The sequence below is a fragment of the Anopheles bellator genome, chromosome 2 (genome assembly GCF_943735745.2).
Source record: "Anopheles bellator chromosome 2, idAnoBellAS_SP24_06.2, whole genome shotgun sequence".
In the NCBI taxonomy this organism is placed as follows: Eukaryota; Metazoa; Arthropoda; class Insecta; order Diptera; family Culicidae; genus Anopheles; species Anopheles bellator.
Window position 1 is genome coordinate 21,727,283 of NC_071286.1, and position 17,290 is coordinate 21,744,572.

Consider the following 17,290-nt stretch of genomic DNA (forward strand, 5'->3'; position numbering starts at 1 on the left):
GTGTCCGCTAATAGGTTCTGCTTTTTGCTCCGTCCTCCTCCTCCGGTTGGGGCCCGCGTTGATTTATTTACACATTTTTTAAGGTTTTTCCTTCATTTTTCTCGCTTGTTTTCCGGCGTCGTCGTCGTCGTCGTCGCCGTCATCGTCGTGATGTGCAGTCGGTCGCGACATCATATCGTGCGCATCGCTCTGCGCATCAGGCAGCAGTGACCAACCTTTTTTTTTGATGTCCTCTCGGCGAACTGTTGCCGGTTGGCCACTCCGTGTGTACGTGTGTGTTTTTGTTTGTCCTTCTAGGATGATGAACCTTCCGTCGGAGTCGGAGTTCGCACGTCGTTGTCCACAGTCACAACCGAAGGACAGTGGGACAGAGTGCGTCGTAGCTTCCCATTTTTTGTTGCAAATTAACAACAGAATTAACACAAGCCATTTTTATGTTGGGACCCTCCAACCACACTCCAAGGAGGGCCTCTCGGCAGACCATAAAACGGGCGCGTGTGTCTGCGTGTGCGGGTAGATTTAATTAAACTCCTTCGCGAATTCACTTTACACTGAAACCGAAACGTCCATAAATTATGATTTATTAACGCCCAGCGCTCCGTTGACATTCTAACCGACATCCGGTGGGAGAGGAGCTATCGCCAGAGGACTCACCTCAGTTCGAGCCTGACCTTTCTGTGTATCCTGCCCGCGTAGTGGAATTATTTAAAAGGACAATGGTCCCGGCCACATAAAATGCTTATGCTCCGGGCGCTTAAGAAACTAATACCTCTCGCTCCGTGCGGAGCTCACCGTGGCTCACCGGGTTGCGACGCCCCGAAGTGCTTCGTGTCGCAGCGTCGGTTTGGGAATTTGTTTTCTTTAATTCGTTCGCCGGGCTCGCGGCCCATCCATATCTTAACCCCGGCTTCCGGGGCGGGGTCAAACCGATTAATCAGCAAGTTAACGAACAGCCGGTCGGCCGGCCCGAGGGGCCGCGTCCATCTCCGCCCGTCACGAACATCGTGGAGAGCAACCAGCCGATCGAACAACAATCGAAACTCGGCCACCACCGGGAGCCGGGTGTATCAACACCAAGCCGGAGAGGCCCTTATCAAGCTGCTGCGAACATGCCACGCAGCCGCACCATGTTCGGTGCCCGCGTTTGTTGTCACGCTTTCGCCACGGCCCCGGCAACCCCAACAACAATGTTGCCGAACCGAATTGTGACAATGCGAGGCGCGGGCGGAAGGACCATGGCGGGGCCATCTAGGCCACAGGTGCCTTCGGGGCGTACGGTTGGCGCACGAGAGCCTGGCCCCGGCCTGGGTCTGTGTGAAAGCGTGCGGCGTTCTTGGGCCAAGCCACGCAACCTGGGTTAATCTTGGGCCGCCGCCTCCTTTTCTATGCTGGCCACCCAACCCACCCAGAGTGGGCCCGTGACCGAGGGCCGCCGTGGGCTACTGAAAATATTATTTGCATTCATAATAATCGCGCCGACGTTCAGATCAGCGCGCCCCGTTCGGGGGTCCTCAGGGAGTTCAGGGCTTTGTTTTCGAGTGGCCGGCGTTAAGTGGAGCGACCTCAAGTCGCCCCCCGCACAGATCGACGTCCATTTGTTACATTTGAGGGCCGTTTCTTGGCTACTCGCGTCCCGGCCCGATGGGGACAGAGAGCATTATGTTGAGAGGGTCGTCATCAGCGCCAGCAGAACATTACGTCAATTACGGGCCCTCGGGTCCAGAGGGACCCAGAATTCCCCCCTAATGCGCCAGCTGCATCCCACCCCGCGGGGTCCTTTAGCATCGGCGTGAGGGTCATTGCCCTGGCCGGGCCAGTTGAGCAATCAATTAGCGCCGGCGCGTTGAAAGCCTACGAATCATCGCACTCGGGCGCACTTCATTAAACTCTCGGTGGCCATCAGCTCGCCGAGCAACCCCTCCTCGTTCCCGTTGCCGGTTTCAGCATCGGCCCCAATATGGGCGGTGGTGTTTGGAAACAAATCGAACCAAACCTTGGCTCGACGATGCTGGCGATCGAAACGCGCTCACGATCGCCAGTTCAAGCGTTCCCGGTTTGGGAGCACTCTCCTCCACCTAGGACATAAAATGGCGACGCGAAACAGGTCCAGCCAACGAGGCGGCCCCCGCCCGAGATGGGGCTTCATATTTGTAGCCCACCGCGATCGGGTTCGGGTGTACATTTTTGAATAGCCAGACCCACCACGCAAGCTCACCCAAAAGCCGGCCGAGGGACACGTCGTGGCCAACGTCACGCGCTGGAGCAGAGTCCCCGGATCAGGCTGGTCGGCACTTTTCCGGATGGGTAGAGGATAAATTGGCCAACCATTTGCCGCCAGAAGCGCTCGGAGTCGCTTAAGAAACAGGACCGCAGCCAGCCAGCCAGCCAGCCGTGTGTCAGCGAACAGGAGCCAAATCGGGAGAGCTTTGCATAAAAATATATTGTTCCCAATTTGGCCACGGGACTGGTTCGGGCGAATTACGTGACACGAAGTGCTCGCAACTGTCAACATAGCTGGCCCTTTGCACGTAGTTCTATGCCGTTTCAGTAGCGAAAGACTTAAATGAGCGGCCGGCGACGAACGGGCTGGCGACATGTACATAATTGAACCGAACACCGAACATGACCCTGATACAAGATTCCGGCGGCTGTGAGCCGCCGGAATCCTTATATTAGCCTTATATATAGCCTTATATAGCCTTATATTCTCCCTTCCTTTTCTTGTTCCATCCCGCAGCCCAAGCCGCGACATTAAGCGAAAGGTAAACATCATGCTGCTGCCAAGATCGTTACGTTCGGTGCTGCTGACGTGCCTGCTGCTAGCATCGGCCTCCCCGAGCATAGACGGTGCCAAGCGACGGTCCCGGCTGGACCTGCCCATCTCCAAGCCGGCCGACGCACCGCTCGAGGACAACCTGGCGACCGCGTCCGGCTCCGAGCCGGCATTCGAGCGTGTCGAAGCACCGGCCGCCGCCGCCGTCGCAGGGCCCGTGCCAGCCCCTGCCCCGGCCGCCGCCGCACCAGCATCCGGCCCCGGCACTTCCGGCGAAACCGAGTCCGGATCGGCCAACGCGAGCGGAAGCGGAAGCTCCGAGAACAGCAGCCAGATGATCGACGAGTACTCGGACGAGGAGTGCGATCCGGACTTTATCGCCTTCGAGCTGGTGACCGGGTAAGTATGGCCGGCCCTACCATAGTTAGTGGCCACGCGAGCTAACCACCACCACTCCGGTTTCCCCCGCACCCGCAGATACGTGTTTTCCGCGCCGAACAAGCTGCTCGACTCGATGCCGGGCACGCTGATGCTGACCGACTGTCTCGAGGCCTGTCAGAACAACGACTCCTGCGCGTCCGTCAACTACGAGACCGGGCTCTGCGTGCTGTTCTCGTCCAACTCGGACAAATTGCCAGGTGAGTTCCTCCCCCTCCCCCCCGTAAAGGCAGGTTGTAAGCGGCTGGTGCAGTGCGAACGCTTCTGCAGCGATCCAAACGATCCGATGATCGATTGATTGATCTCCGGGTCAGGCTGCGAGGGGAAGGGCACTAGATGGACGACGAGGGGCCTAAGCCCAAGATGGATCACTTTCTTCCCGTCGGCCGCCGACGCACCGGACCGGGCAGCTCGCGTTGTGCCGAATCGGAAAATCGGTCCCCAGACACGGCAACCGCCGCCGTCGTTGTCGTCGGCATCGTCATCGTTCAGGGATCGTTGGCTCCGGCCTCTGGGGGGTCTCTTTGGCTCTCCCCCCCGCTTCCGTCTATGCGCCGTGCGCTGAACAATTGATGTGGCCGGTCGGCCGGCCATTCGATCGATGCTCTCGTTTGATAGCCGCACCGCCCGGCCCAGGCTAAATGTGAGTTGAATGATGTCAGGAAAGGTTAAAGATATGGCCCGGGCTGCTCGGGATCTGGCGGTGCCCCCGACAACCCCCCCACGGGAAGCCGGAAAGCTTCCTCGTTTGCCGGAGGACGGCGCGGCTAATCGAAAAGCAATTAACCTGATCAAATTAACAATCGCGTTGATCGCCGACCGACCGACCGACGGGGCTGGACCACCCATTACGGGGCCCTTAAAACTGACCCCACCACCCGTTTACCCCCGGGTGACCCCGTGCCACGGTATCAGTGTTCTTACACCCCCGGTCCCGGTCCGACCAGGGGCTCATAAAATCCAATGGAACAACAACAAACCCCGAGCTAGATAAAGGGGCCGAAAATCGCATATTGTTAGTGGCAGCGAAGAAAGGCGAATTAAAATTTACTACCGATTCGCAGATTGGAGGACCCGGGTGGACCCCTCGGGAAGCAAGATCTTAGATCCCCCCGGGGGAGGGTGTCCCAGGAGAATAAGAAACCTTCCCGTTTGTCCGAGGCCCATGTTGTCGGTGGGGGTCATTAACTGATGCTTCAACACTTCTCGCATCGGTCGATGCGCACGGGGGGAATCTGGCAGGAGACAGCAACCGGGCTCGGTTCCGATCGGTTCCCAGCTATTCCCATCACGGGGAGCATTCGCATCGTAAGCGCATGCCGAGAAAGCGTTCCCCGGAAGATGGATGGAAGATTCTTCTCCCATATAGGAAATCGTGATGCGCTCGACGTGACACAGATTCGACCATTGCTTCCCCCCGCGCCACGCGTCCCCTTTCGCCGCCGGCCACCGGTGTCTATTCATCCCGTCGAGGGCCCGCGGCACCGGCTTCGCTTTCGCTGCTGCTGCGCTGCGATCGTTACGGGGATCGTTATTGGGCCGCGGTGGATTGGCCGCCTCATAAGTCATTCGCCGTCGGCCCGAGAGGATGGGGTCCCGAGGGTCGCTTTTCCCCCCCCCCTGGGACAAGTGTACCGAGAGCGAGACGTGGAGCAAAAAAAATGGCGTCGCTTTGAAAATAACATTATTTATTAACGGCAGCAGCAACTCGGGTGCCCAATAAGCGAAAGTTGTTTGATCGGTGGATTGTTGTTTTTTTGTCTATGCCCTTATGTTGGCCTACCAAAACCCACTTTCCTGACCCCGGTCAGGTCGCCCAAAAGCGACCCCGCGAAGATCCACATAAAACCCGGGGTTGACCACCGTCGCCGCATGAAGCGTGCCTGTGGCTGCCTGGTGCCGGGGAGTTTATGCTGTGGCGTTTTGGCAAAGCGCTCATAAATAAGCCATTGTGAGCATGGCACGGTCGGTGATGTTCACGGTCGTGTCCTCCACGAGATGGTGGCGACGGTGGAACAGTGCATTGTTGGGCGGCCGCTGGGAATTCGTCGACAACCGCAACCGTGCACACCAAGCCATGCCAGCGAGCCTATGCTGTGGCTCTATGCTTATGCGCTTTTCGGTGGCGTGTGAACAGCATTAGACGATCGCGATCGCGGTTCGGTGCATTCGGTGGGCTCTTGCTTCTTGCAACAACAAAACATTAAAAAATACAAACAACCATAATAAAATTGTATCTCTCGGCCGATATCACCACAGGAGGGGGACCATACACGCGATGCAGCTGAAAGGTCTCGGGTCTCTCAGTGAAACATAAATTATGGCAACAGATCGACACTCGACGTGGTGGTGTTTTTAGCCACACAACCCAACCGTCGATCGGCCATGATTTATGTGGCGAATTTATAGAATCGATGTTTTACTTCCACATCCTGCCCGCAGGATGTATGGCTGTGTGTGTGCGTAATAAAAAAGGGCAGTCGATCGGCGGCAGTCGATCGGTCAATCGCTCGATCTCATTACACGCATTCGACGTTCCCCGACGCAGCAAGTCGCCACCGCCGCAAGCTGCGCGTTTATGATTCTAATTAAGCGATACAACCACACGTACGCACACGCGGGAAGTTCCACATAAATCAATGCCTTTTAATCTGCTCTTCCGCACGACGATACGCACGACACCTCGCTCGCTCTGCCTCTCTCTCTGGCTTCATTGTTGCGCAAAATTCACCACACCTCACGGCAGGGAGTCCACGGCACAGCCCAATCAACGGAAAGGGCGACGGTCCCGGTATCCTCCGGCGATGCCGATGGTGGTGATAGCCTAGCGGGCGGCCTCGTTACTGCGCCGCGATGATGGGATTGTCGTTAAAATTCTCGACACCACAAAACTGCATCGATTTGATCGATCCACGAGAGGCCACGGCCATCCTGAGCGGTCTCTGTTTGATGTGGAAGCGGCACCGCGGCATTCATATTTCTTTTTCGTCCTCCACTCAGCGAAGGAAGTAGAAACGGGTGAATCGGACGAGCCCGTGGAGTGCGCCCAGGGGGTGTGTGGCTAAGTACATCAAACCGATCCGATCCGGCTAGGCTAGGAGTGCTGCCAATATGGCGTGTTATTAATTTGTTTGTAATTTCTACTAAAAAATCCCTTAAAAACGGAGCGAAATGTTGAAAATAATCCGATAATCGATCGGCAAATTCCAATTGTAACATAATTTCGGTAGACTTCGGCATGGCAATGTCATGTTAAAACGACTCCAAAAACTTTTTTGCGAAGTCGAAAACCAAGTCCTATGTCCCAGTAAAATAACGACAATTTTGTGGATAACAGCACAAAATCGAAAATGTCCTACACCTGAAGTTGTTTGATTGTTTACAATTTTTATAATAATTATGAAAATGAAACAAACGAGAAAAGGCATCAGAAGCAATCAGAAGTCACATGATGTAGCAAAAAAAATGATAGAACGGAAATCCCAGACAGGACCCTCTCACATATTGCTCCCCTTCACGAGCAGCATTCCCACCGGAATAGGTGTCGAAATAAGAATCCGACGCCAACCAGGTCTTTCCGGAGTTTCACAGAGGGTCCCCAATCCCCCGGGGGCGATCAATAACTCCACCGGCAGCATAACCCTGTCCGCTTAATCGCCCTCATCGCGGCTACCGTGTGTCATCCCCGTGCGGCGTAGAAAGTCTGCGTTCCGGAGTTCCGCCTGCGCGGGAACTGATGGTCGTCGGCAAGATTTACATAAAAACGTGGAGACCACCCGCCAGCCAGCCCGCCCGCCAGCCAACGGACGAAGACGATCGGCATCATCTCGCCGGCACGGAAACGGGGCTTCCCTTTTTCGGTGCCCGGGACCCGAGACCCCGGGCTGGTATTATTAATAATTTGTAATTTATCTTTCCGACTCCAAGCACGGCCGACCATGGCCGGACGAAGGATGTGCGTGAGGGCGCGCGCGCGTCTGTCAAAATTGCTGCCATTTCGTTCGCAGCGCACGATCGTTGCGAATGCCGGCCCCGGAAAGGGACGATCGATTTGCTTCCACCGGAACACGCGGCGACGGCGGCCACAGTCACAACATTGGCACGGCAAGCGGGAGACGGAAAAATTGAAATGTTATCTCGATTTCGACTGTCACACGCTGGGCCGCCAAAGCCAGCGAGCCCTTCCAAAGGCTCCTGCCGCAGTTCGTGATCGGCGTGCGCGCGGCGTACAAAAGTGGACCGCTAGTAATCCTGGGGCCCAAGAATTTCCGCTCGCGATCCGCTCGTGATTGTGCATATATAGTGCAGTCCCAGGAGCTTGTCCGTCCGGCCGGTGGCTCGTTACAAAGTTCTCGACCGACAGACTTTGACCCGGCGCGAACGTGAACATGAATCGGCCTGAGAAAGGCTGCAATTTGCGGCGGTTCCGCCGTTCCGCGCGTTCTGCTCGTGATGAGGCCGGGGTCCGCGACCCAAGCAGTCGTCATTCTGCAGCCGATCGCCATTTTCAGTGTGCCACAGAATATTGCTCCGTGCGTTAAATGGTTCGCCCGTTCGAGCGGCGGCAGTGGCCTATTTTTGCCCGCCTCTGGAGCCTCTGCTCTAGTTCACTCATTATAATTTACCCCATCCAAGGGTCCTATCGCCTGGCACTGGGCTCCCCACCGCCGATCGACGGCGAAGTGAAAGCATCAAAACCGCAACGTTATGGGAAACTGATGGGTGTTTCACACCACAAACCAACAACAAGCCGGGTTCGGGATCAGATTTTCCCAAGGCACCGGGTTGCGTCGCCCGAGAAAGCAAACAAATAAAAGAAAATAACCCACACAAGTGCCGGCCCAGAAGAAGAAGATCGTTCAAGGCGCATTATCGGCTGCTGCTCGGGCTGCTAGGACTGCGGTCGGTGCGCGCTCGCCGGGGGTCTCAGCCGGTCGGTCGAGCATGAATTCATAATTTATTTGCCAAACGGACATCGGAAATCGTGGACACCTTCGGGCGAACGGCCAGCCCGTGCCGCCCACCGTCACGACACCGCGCCGGCGGAGCTTTCGGATCGCGGCGAATGGCTTTCTTGGCACGCCTAGCGATGGGCACACTTAATCAAATACCGGGTAATGGCGGGCTAACGATGTGCAAACCGACCAGCGGCTGGTCGATCGGCACACGGTCTACATTCTCGAGCCGTAACGACGACCTCCGCACGGTTCGATCGGAAGGATACGGATTTTGGAAACGTCACAAACGACACCCGGAAAAAACCGGACGTTAGAACCCGGTGAATCAGCATCGAATGGGCCGGACCGGGTATGCTCATTCATAACACCGGAACAGGCTGTCGGCTTCATTTGCACCGTTCGGTCGCGTTGGCGCTCTCACCCGATACACCGGCGAGCTGATCGCGCGAACAAGCCACGAACCCTGGCGCGCGGAGAGCCTAACCGACTATCAAATTACCGCTAATAATACCGCTCTTTTTTCGCGCCCCACCACCAACCCGGGGGGTGGTGCAATTGGCGTTGGGGTGTGCTTTTATGCTACATTCTGGCGGAGAGCTGGAGCCACCGCCGCCCACCGCAGGATATTGTTTCATAAACCTCTCTCCGCCGGGCGGAGAGCGCTCGGAGCGCTGGCAATGATAATGAAACGGCTGATTACGCGGGCCAGAGTCCTCCCCCCCAGCCCGGGGTGGGCTGGCTCCCGCACGTTCGCCCGGCAGAGTGGCCGCCCCTGGCCGGGACGGGCGCGCGCGGCTAAGAATGTGAAATTGCATACGGGCAGCATCACCGCCCGGGCTGGCCAGTGCCTAGCTTCGTCCATTATTAAATACAATATCGCCGGTGCAACGGCGCTGGGGCCGGTGCCGACCGACCGACACATTACCTATGCGCAGCCCCCGGGGTCCCCGGTTGCTGATTGATTCCGCCGAGATTGAGCCCGTCGGGCTCGGTTGGGCATCTTATCACTTCCCGGTGGCGTCGTCGGTACGGAATCAATTGCTACTTACGAATCTAGCACACGAACACACATACACAAACACATTGTGGCAGCGAATCACAAATAAGAACCGCGGAGTGTGACCCTTTGGCGGTGCTCCTTTCCCTTACGCACCGGGCAGCGGCCAACATGAAAAGGTCAAAGCCGTCGTCGTCGTCCTCACCGTTCCGTTTCATGCGTTCGATCGTTTTACTTTCGTTCCATCAGCCAACCCACTGTCTGGTCCAGTTTTTTTTCCCCCGGCGGCCCGTTCTGCCGGGAAGATCCGGAATTGTGAAAGTGACGGCCCTCGGACGGTCTCATTATTCTCGCCGGTCTAATCACTCAACCTCGCGACCGGCACGGCACGAGCGGAAAGAATCGGGTCCGGGATTAAATGGTAGCATAAGCTACGCTATAAGTATGATCCCCGCCGAGATGAAACGGCGATCGCCGTCAGCTGACTGATGGCCGGTCTGATCCTATGCCGTAAATGGGAGACCCCTTTCTCGAATTTCCTACTTTCACAGGAGCCCTTACAGCAACACGCATGTTTACACACCGCATGAAGCATCGACAACACTAACCGCCCACTGTGTGTTTCGCAGGTGCCCTCACCAAGTCCCAGTTCCCGGTGTTCACGATCTACGCCCAGAAGTCCTGCCTGAAGCTGCGCCCGTGCGAGCGCGCCTGGTGCGTCGACCGGGTGCAGGGCTACAAGCTGAACGGACACGTCAAGCGCACCGCCCAGGTCGTGTCGCGCCGCGACTGCATCGAGATGTGCCTCGGCGAGAACGAATTCACCTGCCGGTAAGTAGGCAACGTCCCGCTGCTGCCCTGCATTAAAATCAATGACAGCAAACTATTGTGGGCCCCATTACTCAGACGATTAATAAGCCTGGTCCTGCGCGGCATTTTAATCGGCCTCCTCCCGGGGGGTCTGGTCTCGCCTGGTTACGAGGACAAAGCCATTCAATTGTGGCCACTTATAAAAGGTAGCGTGCGGCGGCACAGGACTCGCACAGGACGCACAGGCGCAGCGCGTTTTGATACGCATTCCGCGTACGGCGTACGCGGCACGATTTAATGCTCCAAATCCCACCGCGGGCACATAATTCCATTACCCAATCAACCTGGGGTGGTGCGATGAGATGCTCCGAAATCCGAGGCCCCTCGGGGCAACGGCACGCACGCGGCCATCCGGACTCAAGCTCGAACTCAAGGTCACAAGGCGTTTGTTTGTTTTCTTTTTCTTTTCCTGACGCATTAATTTTATGTTTAATGCTAACTCGCGGCCCGATCGGGAGAAGCCCCCTGAGCCTGAACCATTTAGGCGATCGAGTGCCGATCGATTAGCGTTGAGTCATCGGTCGGGTTAGACGGGTTTCGAAACGATCTGGTGAAGCCACCGGAGTCAATTTTTCCTCAATCATTATAGGGTTTGTCGAAACAAGACTCCCGTTCGAGGTCCGAGGATCGCCAGGGAGGTCCGCTTGTGGTTCGCGCTGGTGGTTACTCCTTCCTTGCTACTACTCGTCTCATCTCGGTAGGGTGGAACGAACGGATATGAGGCCGAAAATGGGGCCGATGACTTTCAAGTATTGGTCTCCGTCGGCGGCGCAAGTGCAAGCCGCCGATCGGCACGCCTCAGCAATACAATGTTTGAAGTGTGTGTGTTCGGATTCAGGCGAGTGTCTGGCCCAAGGCTTGGCAAATTCACTTTGCGTATGCTTATCTGGTGATTTACTCCCAAGGTCCTTGGCGCGATCCTTTGGGGCTACTGACACCCCACGATGGTGCCCCGTTCTCATTAGACAGTACATAATTTTGCAGAAAAATGCCATAATGGCGCATGCGAAATGGCTTCCACCTATAATTATTAGAACACGATGCGGTGGCCCGGCCACTTGCCCGGCCGATCGTTAGCAGCCTGCGATCGGAGCTACCGTGGAAAGCGGTAGCGGTGGCCCTCCCCTGCGCATACACACTTGCGCGCGAACCCGAACGCTAATAACTCATCCTGGACCATTGGCCATTGCATAAAACGCTCGGGCGGTCAGCCCTCCGGTAGCCATTTCTTTTGATTGTTTTATGCCGCGAAATGGGAAGCTGTAGAACAAACGAGAACGGCCGGACTGGGCCGGCTGCAATTTGCAGACAAAGTAGCCAAAGTGTCGACAACGTGCAACGCAACATAAGTTGATGAGGCGGAGAGCGGCGTGCAGGCCATCCCAATTGTTAAGTATAATTTCGCCGAGCCTTGCCCGAGTGCCTTGCCGGCACCATCACCAATGGCACCCAACCCAATAATAATAATCCCATCGATTCCCGCGCCTCCCGGAATGCTGTTTGTGGCCACCTCTTATTTTCTCAGGATACCATTATGGCCCACAGCTGCCTAGTCCTCCCGTCGCCCCGTGTTCCCGATGATTATCCTGGTCGAGCCCGTGCCCGGGACTGCGTGGTGCGCTTCTCGGCGGCATGGCCACCGCGCGATCGATGAATAATTCATCGTCCTTTCGGCCCCGGCCAAAGGGATCGTGCCGCATTTATGCTGATGAGCCCACCCGCTCGATCGGGGACCAGATTTGGGCCACTCGCGCCCCAGGATGAAGATTCATTCGCCACGACGACGGCACTATTAGAGAAGCCGCCCAAAAACGGTTCGTGACACACACTGCAGGCTCTAGAGAGGGGAACGGAACGGATCGTGTGATTCTAGTGACACACTTCCGTGCGCCGACGTGTGGCGCGTCACCACAGAACCGCTCGGGAACCCCGGCATCAAGAATGGAACGCTCTCCGTTCTTAATGAGCCCCATTAACGGGCGCACTTATGCTTCACTTTAGCCCCCGTCCTTTCGCTGCGTGTGCTTTTCGGAGCACTCCGTTTGATGGGATCCGCCACCGGGCCACCGGCCAACTAAAACGGCATCGCACCGCGGCAAACCACAATTGTCAACCTCTGCTCTCTCTCTCTCTCTCTCTGTGTATGTTCGGTTCGGTCCGCGGTCGTTCGCCCGCCGGTCGTTAATTGGGTGGAGTTCTGTGCAGGAAGCACGACTCCGACCGCCATCATAACGACCGGTCGCACCCCCCGACACGGTCCGCCCCACCCCGGGGACGGAACTGTGGGAAAGGCGGCTTCGACAAGATCGCCGGTCGGTCCACTCGGTCCAGCTTGTTTCGGTACAATTAACGCGCTGAGCCTCTCGAAGGATCGTAAAATGGTCGGCGATCGTTTGGGGAGTCTCCTTGTGTGTGCACGTCATGAATTTGCACACATGCTCACGCGAGCATTTATGGGTTCAGGAACTTTCAGGACCACTGGAGCGTGATTCGCTTCATCGTTGTCGTCGTCGGCGTCCTCATCATCGTCCGGTCCGTTCCGCTTCCAACAACTCAACTCGCGGTCCGGCGCATCGGGGCGCGGCAGAAGGTTCCTACGAGAGAGAAATCGAACCTATTCTAAGATTAGAAGATTGTAAACCTAGGGAACCTCTTCCGGCCTGCCAGCTGCCAAAAGAACCCCACCGAGCGAGAACATGCTCCCCGAGAACGGGGTGCGCGCAATCATAAAACTTAAATTTTATCATCATCTTTATAGAGAAATCATGACCATTCCCCGGGCCAGGCCCTTCCACGTGCCCCTGGCCAGTGTTTATGCTCTCCGCGCTGCTCACATCGCGCCCATCGGCACGACATCGCGCGCATGGCGCATCGTCGTCGTCGGCGACAGTGTCGTCGTCGTTTTCGGCGGACCATGGCCGGTTTCCACGAGGGGAAATAAAAGTAAATCTTCCACACCCATTTGTCCACCCGCAAGGCCCAGTCGGGGCCCCCGGGTTGCTGATCGCGTTTTTACACCCGGTAGTCCACCGGGGGGCGAGCGATTTTGCAGTGTTGCCGTTCGTGCATAACCCTTTTTGTTTGTTGACCGTGAGCGGTGAGCGAGGCTCCTTTTGCTCCTCATCCGTACTGTTTGTTCTGTCTCGCGCGCGCGCGCGCCCCGTTACTGTCCATAAACGATCATTCGACGGAAGTGAACATGACGCGCGCGCGCTGTGGCCGACGGCGGCTCCCGTGTTCTAGGAACGATTTTCCTCCCCATCGATGCCCGGATGATATGCTCCGGTTGAGCGAACAGCCTCCGTGCGAATAAGGACGGAGGGGCGCACAACACGGGCGGTGAATTTATTGTTATGATTACAACCCAAACAACTCAACCGTTTACACTAACAACATCGGATATTGCTACTATTAAGCAACATTTCTTTTCCTGTTGATCATCCCCGCGTTGGTTCGTTCGGGATTTTTTTCTTCGTTGCGCTGTTCTTTCGCGGAGTTGACCTCCTGCCAAGAACACGACACCGGCCCGCCAGCCCGCCAGCCAGCCAGCCAGCAGCAGCATGATCATCGCATGATCGCGAGTCACAGGACCGCGGCGCGTTCGCCGCGTTCCGGAATCACTCCTTCGCGATCACGGCCAATCAACCGGCCAGAGTGGAGCGCTCCGGGAATTCTTAGACCCATGTCCGGGAGGCAATCCTCCAACACGGGAAGCATTGTGCCCGGAGTTCACTAGCCTTTAGGAACACAGGGTGTGTTCCGGGCGAAAGCCGGACACGGAGCTACCGTTAGCCCGGGCTCGGGCCCGGCGACACAATCGATAGATTTCAACGCTAACAACAACAGCGACCGACACTTCACGCGATGAACCCTCTGCGCGACCTATTACGCCCATTCAATCCGGGTGTGCGCACGTATGTGTGTTTGTGTGTGTTGGAATGCTGCTCGACATTGGCCCCTGCATGCCACGGAGAGAGCGCCTCCTGGGCGCAAGGATTTCGTTTCATTCTTTGGACCCGACTTTTTGCCGTTTGTTTGTTTCGTCTTCGTTCCCGTTGTTTCGGGAGGTGACGGGGTGGCCATTTGTTGCCGCTTCGTGCGTGCGTCCAGAATCGGGCCAGAACAAGCAACCGGACCGAGCTGTGGAATCTGGCCAACAGTACGAGGTGCTCTAGGTGCTCCTCAGGCCACAGGTCATTCCTCCTTTCCTGTTCCTAGCAAAACCGGGGGGTCCTAGCCGGGGAAATCGAAAACATGTACCGGACTGACGTTCGAATGGGGTCTTCGATCGGAACGGTTCTTGCGCTTCCTGCCTGCGCGGACAAGGAAATTCAGACCACCGTCTCTCCAGCCGTACGGACCTTACGGCGCGCGACTGCGTACTGCATTCCGGGATCACTCGCTCGTACTCTCTCTCTCTCTCTCGCTCTACCTGGGTCGTTCTTCAAGAAACAATTGCAACAGTTGCCCTTTTATGTAATTTCTGTCAACTTGATCACTTTTTATGCAAATAAACTACCCGGGCACCCGCACCCGAGCGCGGACTACTGAGCGCTGTGAGTGGTGCTAAAACATGCTCCACCTAACTACCCTAAACCGGTGCCGCTAGCTACCGGCTGGATCGCGGCGGCCCCGATGGAGTCGAAACTAAAATAAGAACAGCCGACCGTCGGTCCGGGCGTACAGGAAGTTATGACCGAGCCGAGGTGAGATTGTCGCATTAAGTGTTTTTCCCTCCGCTGCTGCTGCCACCTGTTGGTGGCTGTCCTTATACGATATGCTGCCGCGTGGTGCACGCTACAACCGATCTCATTATATTCATTCACCCAGGCCCCGACCCCCCCGAGTGTCACGGCGATGGTGCTCTCTTAACGATCTTTCTCTCTGCCTACAACGGCGACCCATTCAGAACAAGCCGAGGCCAAGCCGCTGCGTCACACAAATGGCACTTGAGAGTCGCGGTTTGCAGTCGTTGATGGTTCCACCAGCCCGAGCAGCGACAATTCCCGGGGTCCACACGGGAGTGCAATTAACGCCACACACTCCGACACACTCCCGGTTCAGTGTCTGGTCTGGCTGGCTGGCTGACTGGCCGTAGACTTTAAACGATCGTTTCGTCTGACAAAACGTTTCACTTCAATTTGCGACGTCTGCAGACGGCCGCCGACTGCTCCAATATTTATCTTCTTCCACCGTGACCCAGCCCAGTGGCGTGGCGCACACAGATTGCGCGGATAGTAGCATGCCGCGGTGCCTGAAACGAGAAGAACAGCAATGAGGCGCAAAATTCTATAATTTCACTAAACTGCCCACCGGGGGTGACCCGGGCGGGTGCGCTTCTTACCGTCTTGCCGACTCCGTTGCCGTTGTTGACACCAGCCCACCGATGATCGCTACGCGCCGATAACTGCACGCGCGCGCGGGAACTGTTTTCCGAACACTCCAGCCACTGTCCGGCCCAGGAGCAGCAGCAGTCCAGCCGGGTGTCGGCTGCAGCAGGTGAACACGCCTGAAGAGATATTCAAATAATAACAATGTCATCCCACCACGGGCACGGGATCCAGGTCCGCCCAGAGACCCGAGATCGTGGATCTAATAACTTGCTGCCCTAAACTGGCTGGTTGGCCGGCGGCGGCGCAAACATTGTATGCAAATCGGTCACTGTGGTCGCCGACAAATTAGAGCCACATTTGAATATCGTAACCGGCGAAGAGCGATCGACGATTGGCAATATAAATTAGATTATCGACCCGACGCGCTACGGTCGGGCCGGTGAAGGCTGATGAAAGGTTACTGATTCCCGACCGAACGTCCCGCTTACAGTCGTCGGAGGAGAGAGGCCCACCACAGGAACCGCTCCGCAAGGCGCGCTAGAGAAAAGGTCATTTAAATTGATTGCTTAAATAAATATTGAAGCAAGTGCATTCGATCGCGGTTCGGGTTTATGCGCCAGCGAACCTAGAGAGGTGCCGGTCCACAAACCATAACCGCGACGACCCTGACTGACTGACCGGCTCGGTCACAACACACATGCCGAGCGTAGACGATCCCGGCGGTTGAAGGTTAGGGTACAGTTACGGCGCTTTCGATGTCGGGCGCCGATATCGTTGACGGCTGGCCCCGACCCCGACAGACGGTTGGTGAAAATTTATGCAAAACCCGGCGCTGGCCACAAATTCGCACCGTCATCACCGACGGCCGCCTGGTCTGGTAGAAGATTAAATAAATGGCCCGCCCGATATCGGGCCGCCCTAATCTGCCCCGTCGAACTCGCGCTGACCACAGCCTGAGCGCGCATTGTGGTTGCGTTAAGGGGGAGCCACCATCACCACCCTGACACATTCCACAGCCGGCTGGCCGTCGCCTTCGTGGCAAATTATGGTTGGACGGGAACTGGACTGCGTCGAAGGAGCGCGCAGACGGAGACGCCTTATCTTCGAACCGATTTAGTATCGATATCCGGAGCGCGGTTCCAGGAGATTGCGGCAAATGGGCCACTGGGCTGGGCGGAACACCCGGTCCGGGCGGGTCGCTCGCTGCACCGGCCGGCCGGCCAGCCAGCTAGCCAGTGCAGTGCGCGGCTTGATTGCGAGTAATCTAGAAAATTAGTTCCAATCCACCCCGAAAGAGGGCGGCCGCGCACGGCGTAACGGCGGCTTCCCGCCGGGGAATGGGTGTGGCGATCGGAGTGTAAACTGATCGGATTGATTAGAAGAGAAGTAAATCGATTATCAAAGTGTCCAAACACACACATACACGGGAGCGCCGGGAGCTGCCCGATAGCTCCTCGCCGTTGTTTGATTAACGGTCAGCAAACGAGGGGCCAATTTCTCGATCTCGAATCTCGGACATTAGCAGGCGCCCCGGGATAACGAGAGCGCGCACGGTAAATCATTAATATCGGTACTGCATCGGGATCGGCTCCAAATCGAGAACGGGCAGAAGAAATCGAGGCTTTCCACGCATTTTCCAACTCGCCTCTCCTCGGGGTGGCCCTGTCAAATTGACGGAGCCTTTCAAATGCATCCAGGTGGGGGGGCACCTGGGTTTCTGGGTTCCGATTCTTTTTGGGAGTTACCGGATCGGATCGGGCAGCCAGTGTCGGTCACGATCTGGCTGAGCCGTGAGATCGTCGTGGAGACATAGCGACGATGGGTGATGCGTGAGAGAAGCATCCCCATTGTGTTTGTCCCAGCCCCCGGGACCCCACACTTCATATCAGTCTGGGTGAGTCCGAAGTTACAACCCCAATAG

The 17,290-nt window shown here is 56.7% G+C and overlaps 1 protein-coding gene across 1 annotated transcript in view; it reads left to right on the forward strand.

Annotated features, from left to right (window-relative positions):
• Positions 1-301: 301 nt before the first annotated feature.
• LOC131207176 (uncharacterized) overlaps positions 302-17,290 on the forward strand; it is a 29,065-nt gene continuing 12,076 nt past the window's right edge. The window contains exons 1-4 of the mRNA XM_058199788.1: positions 302-372; positions 2,738-3,172; positions 3,251-3,411; positions 9,796-9,997. Of these exons, the coding sequence (XP_058055771.1) occupies positions 302-372; positions 2,738-3,172; positions 3,251-3,411; positions 9,796-9,997 (869 nt within the window). The remainder of the gene's footprint in view (positions 373-2,737; positions 3,173-3,250; positions 3,412-9,795; positions 9,998-17,290) is intronic.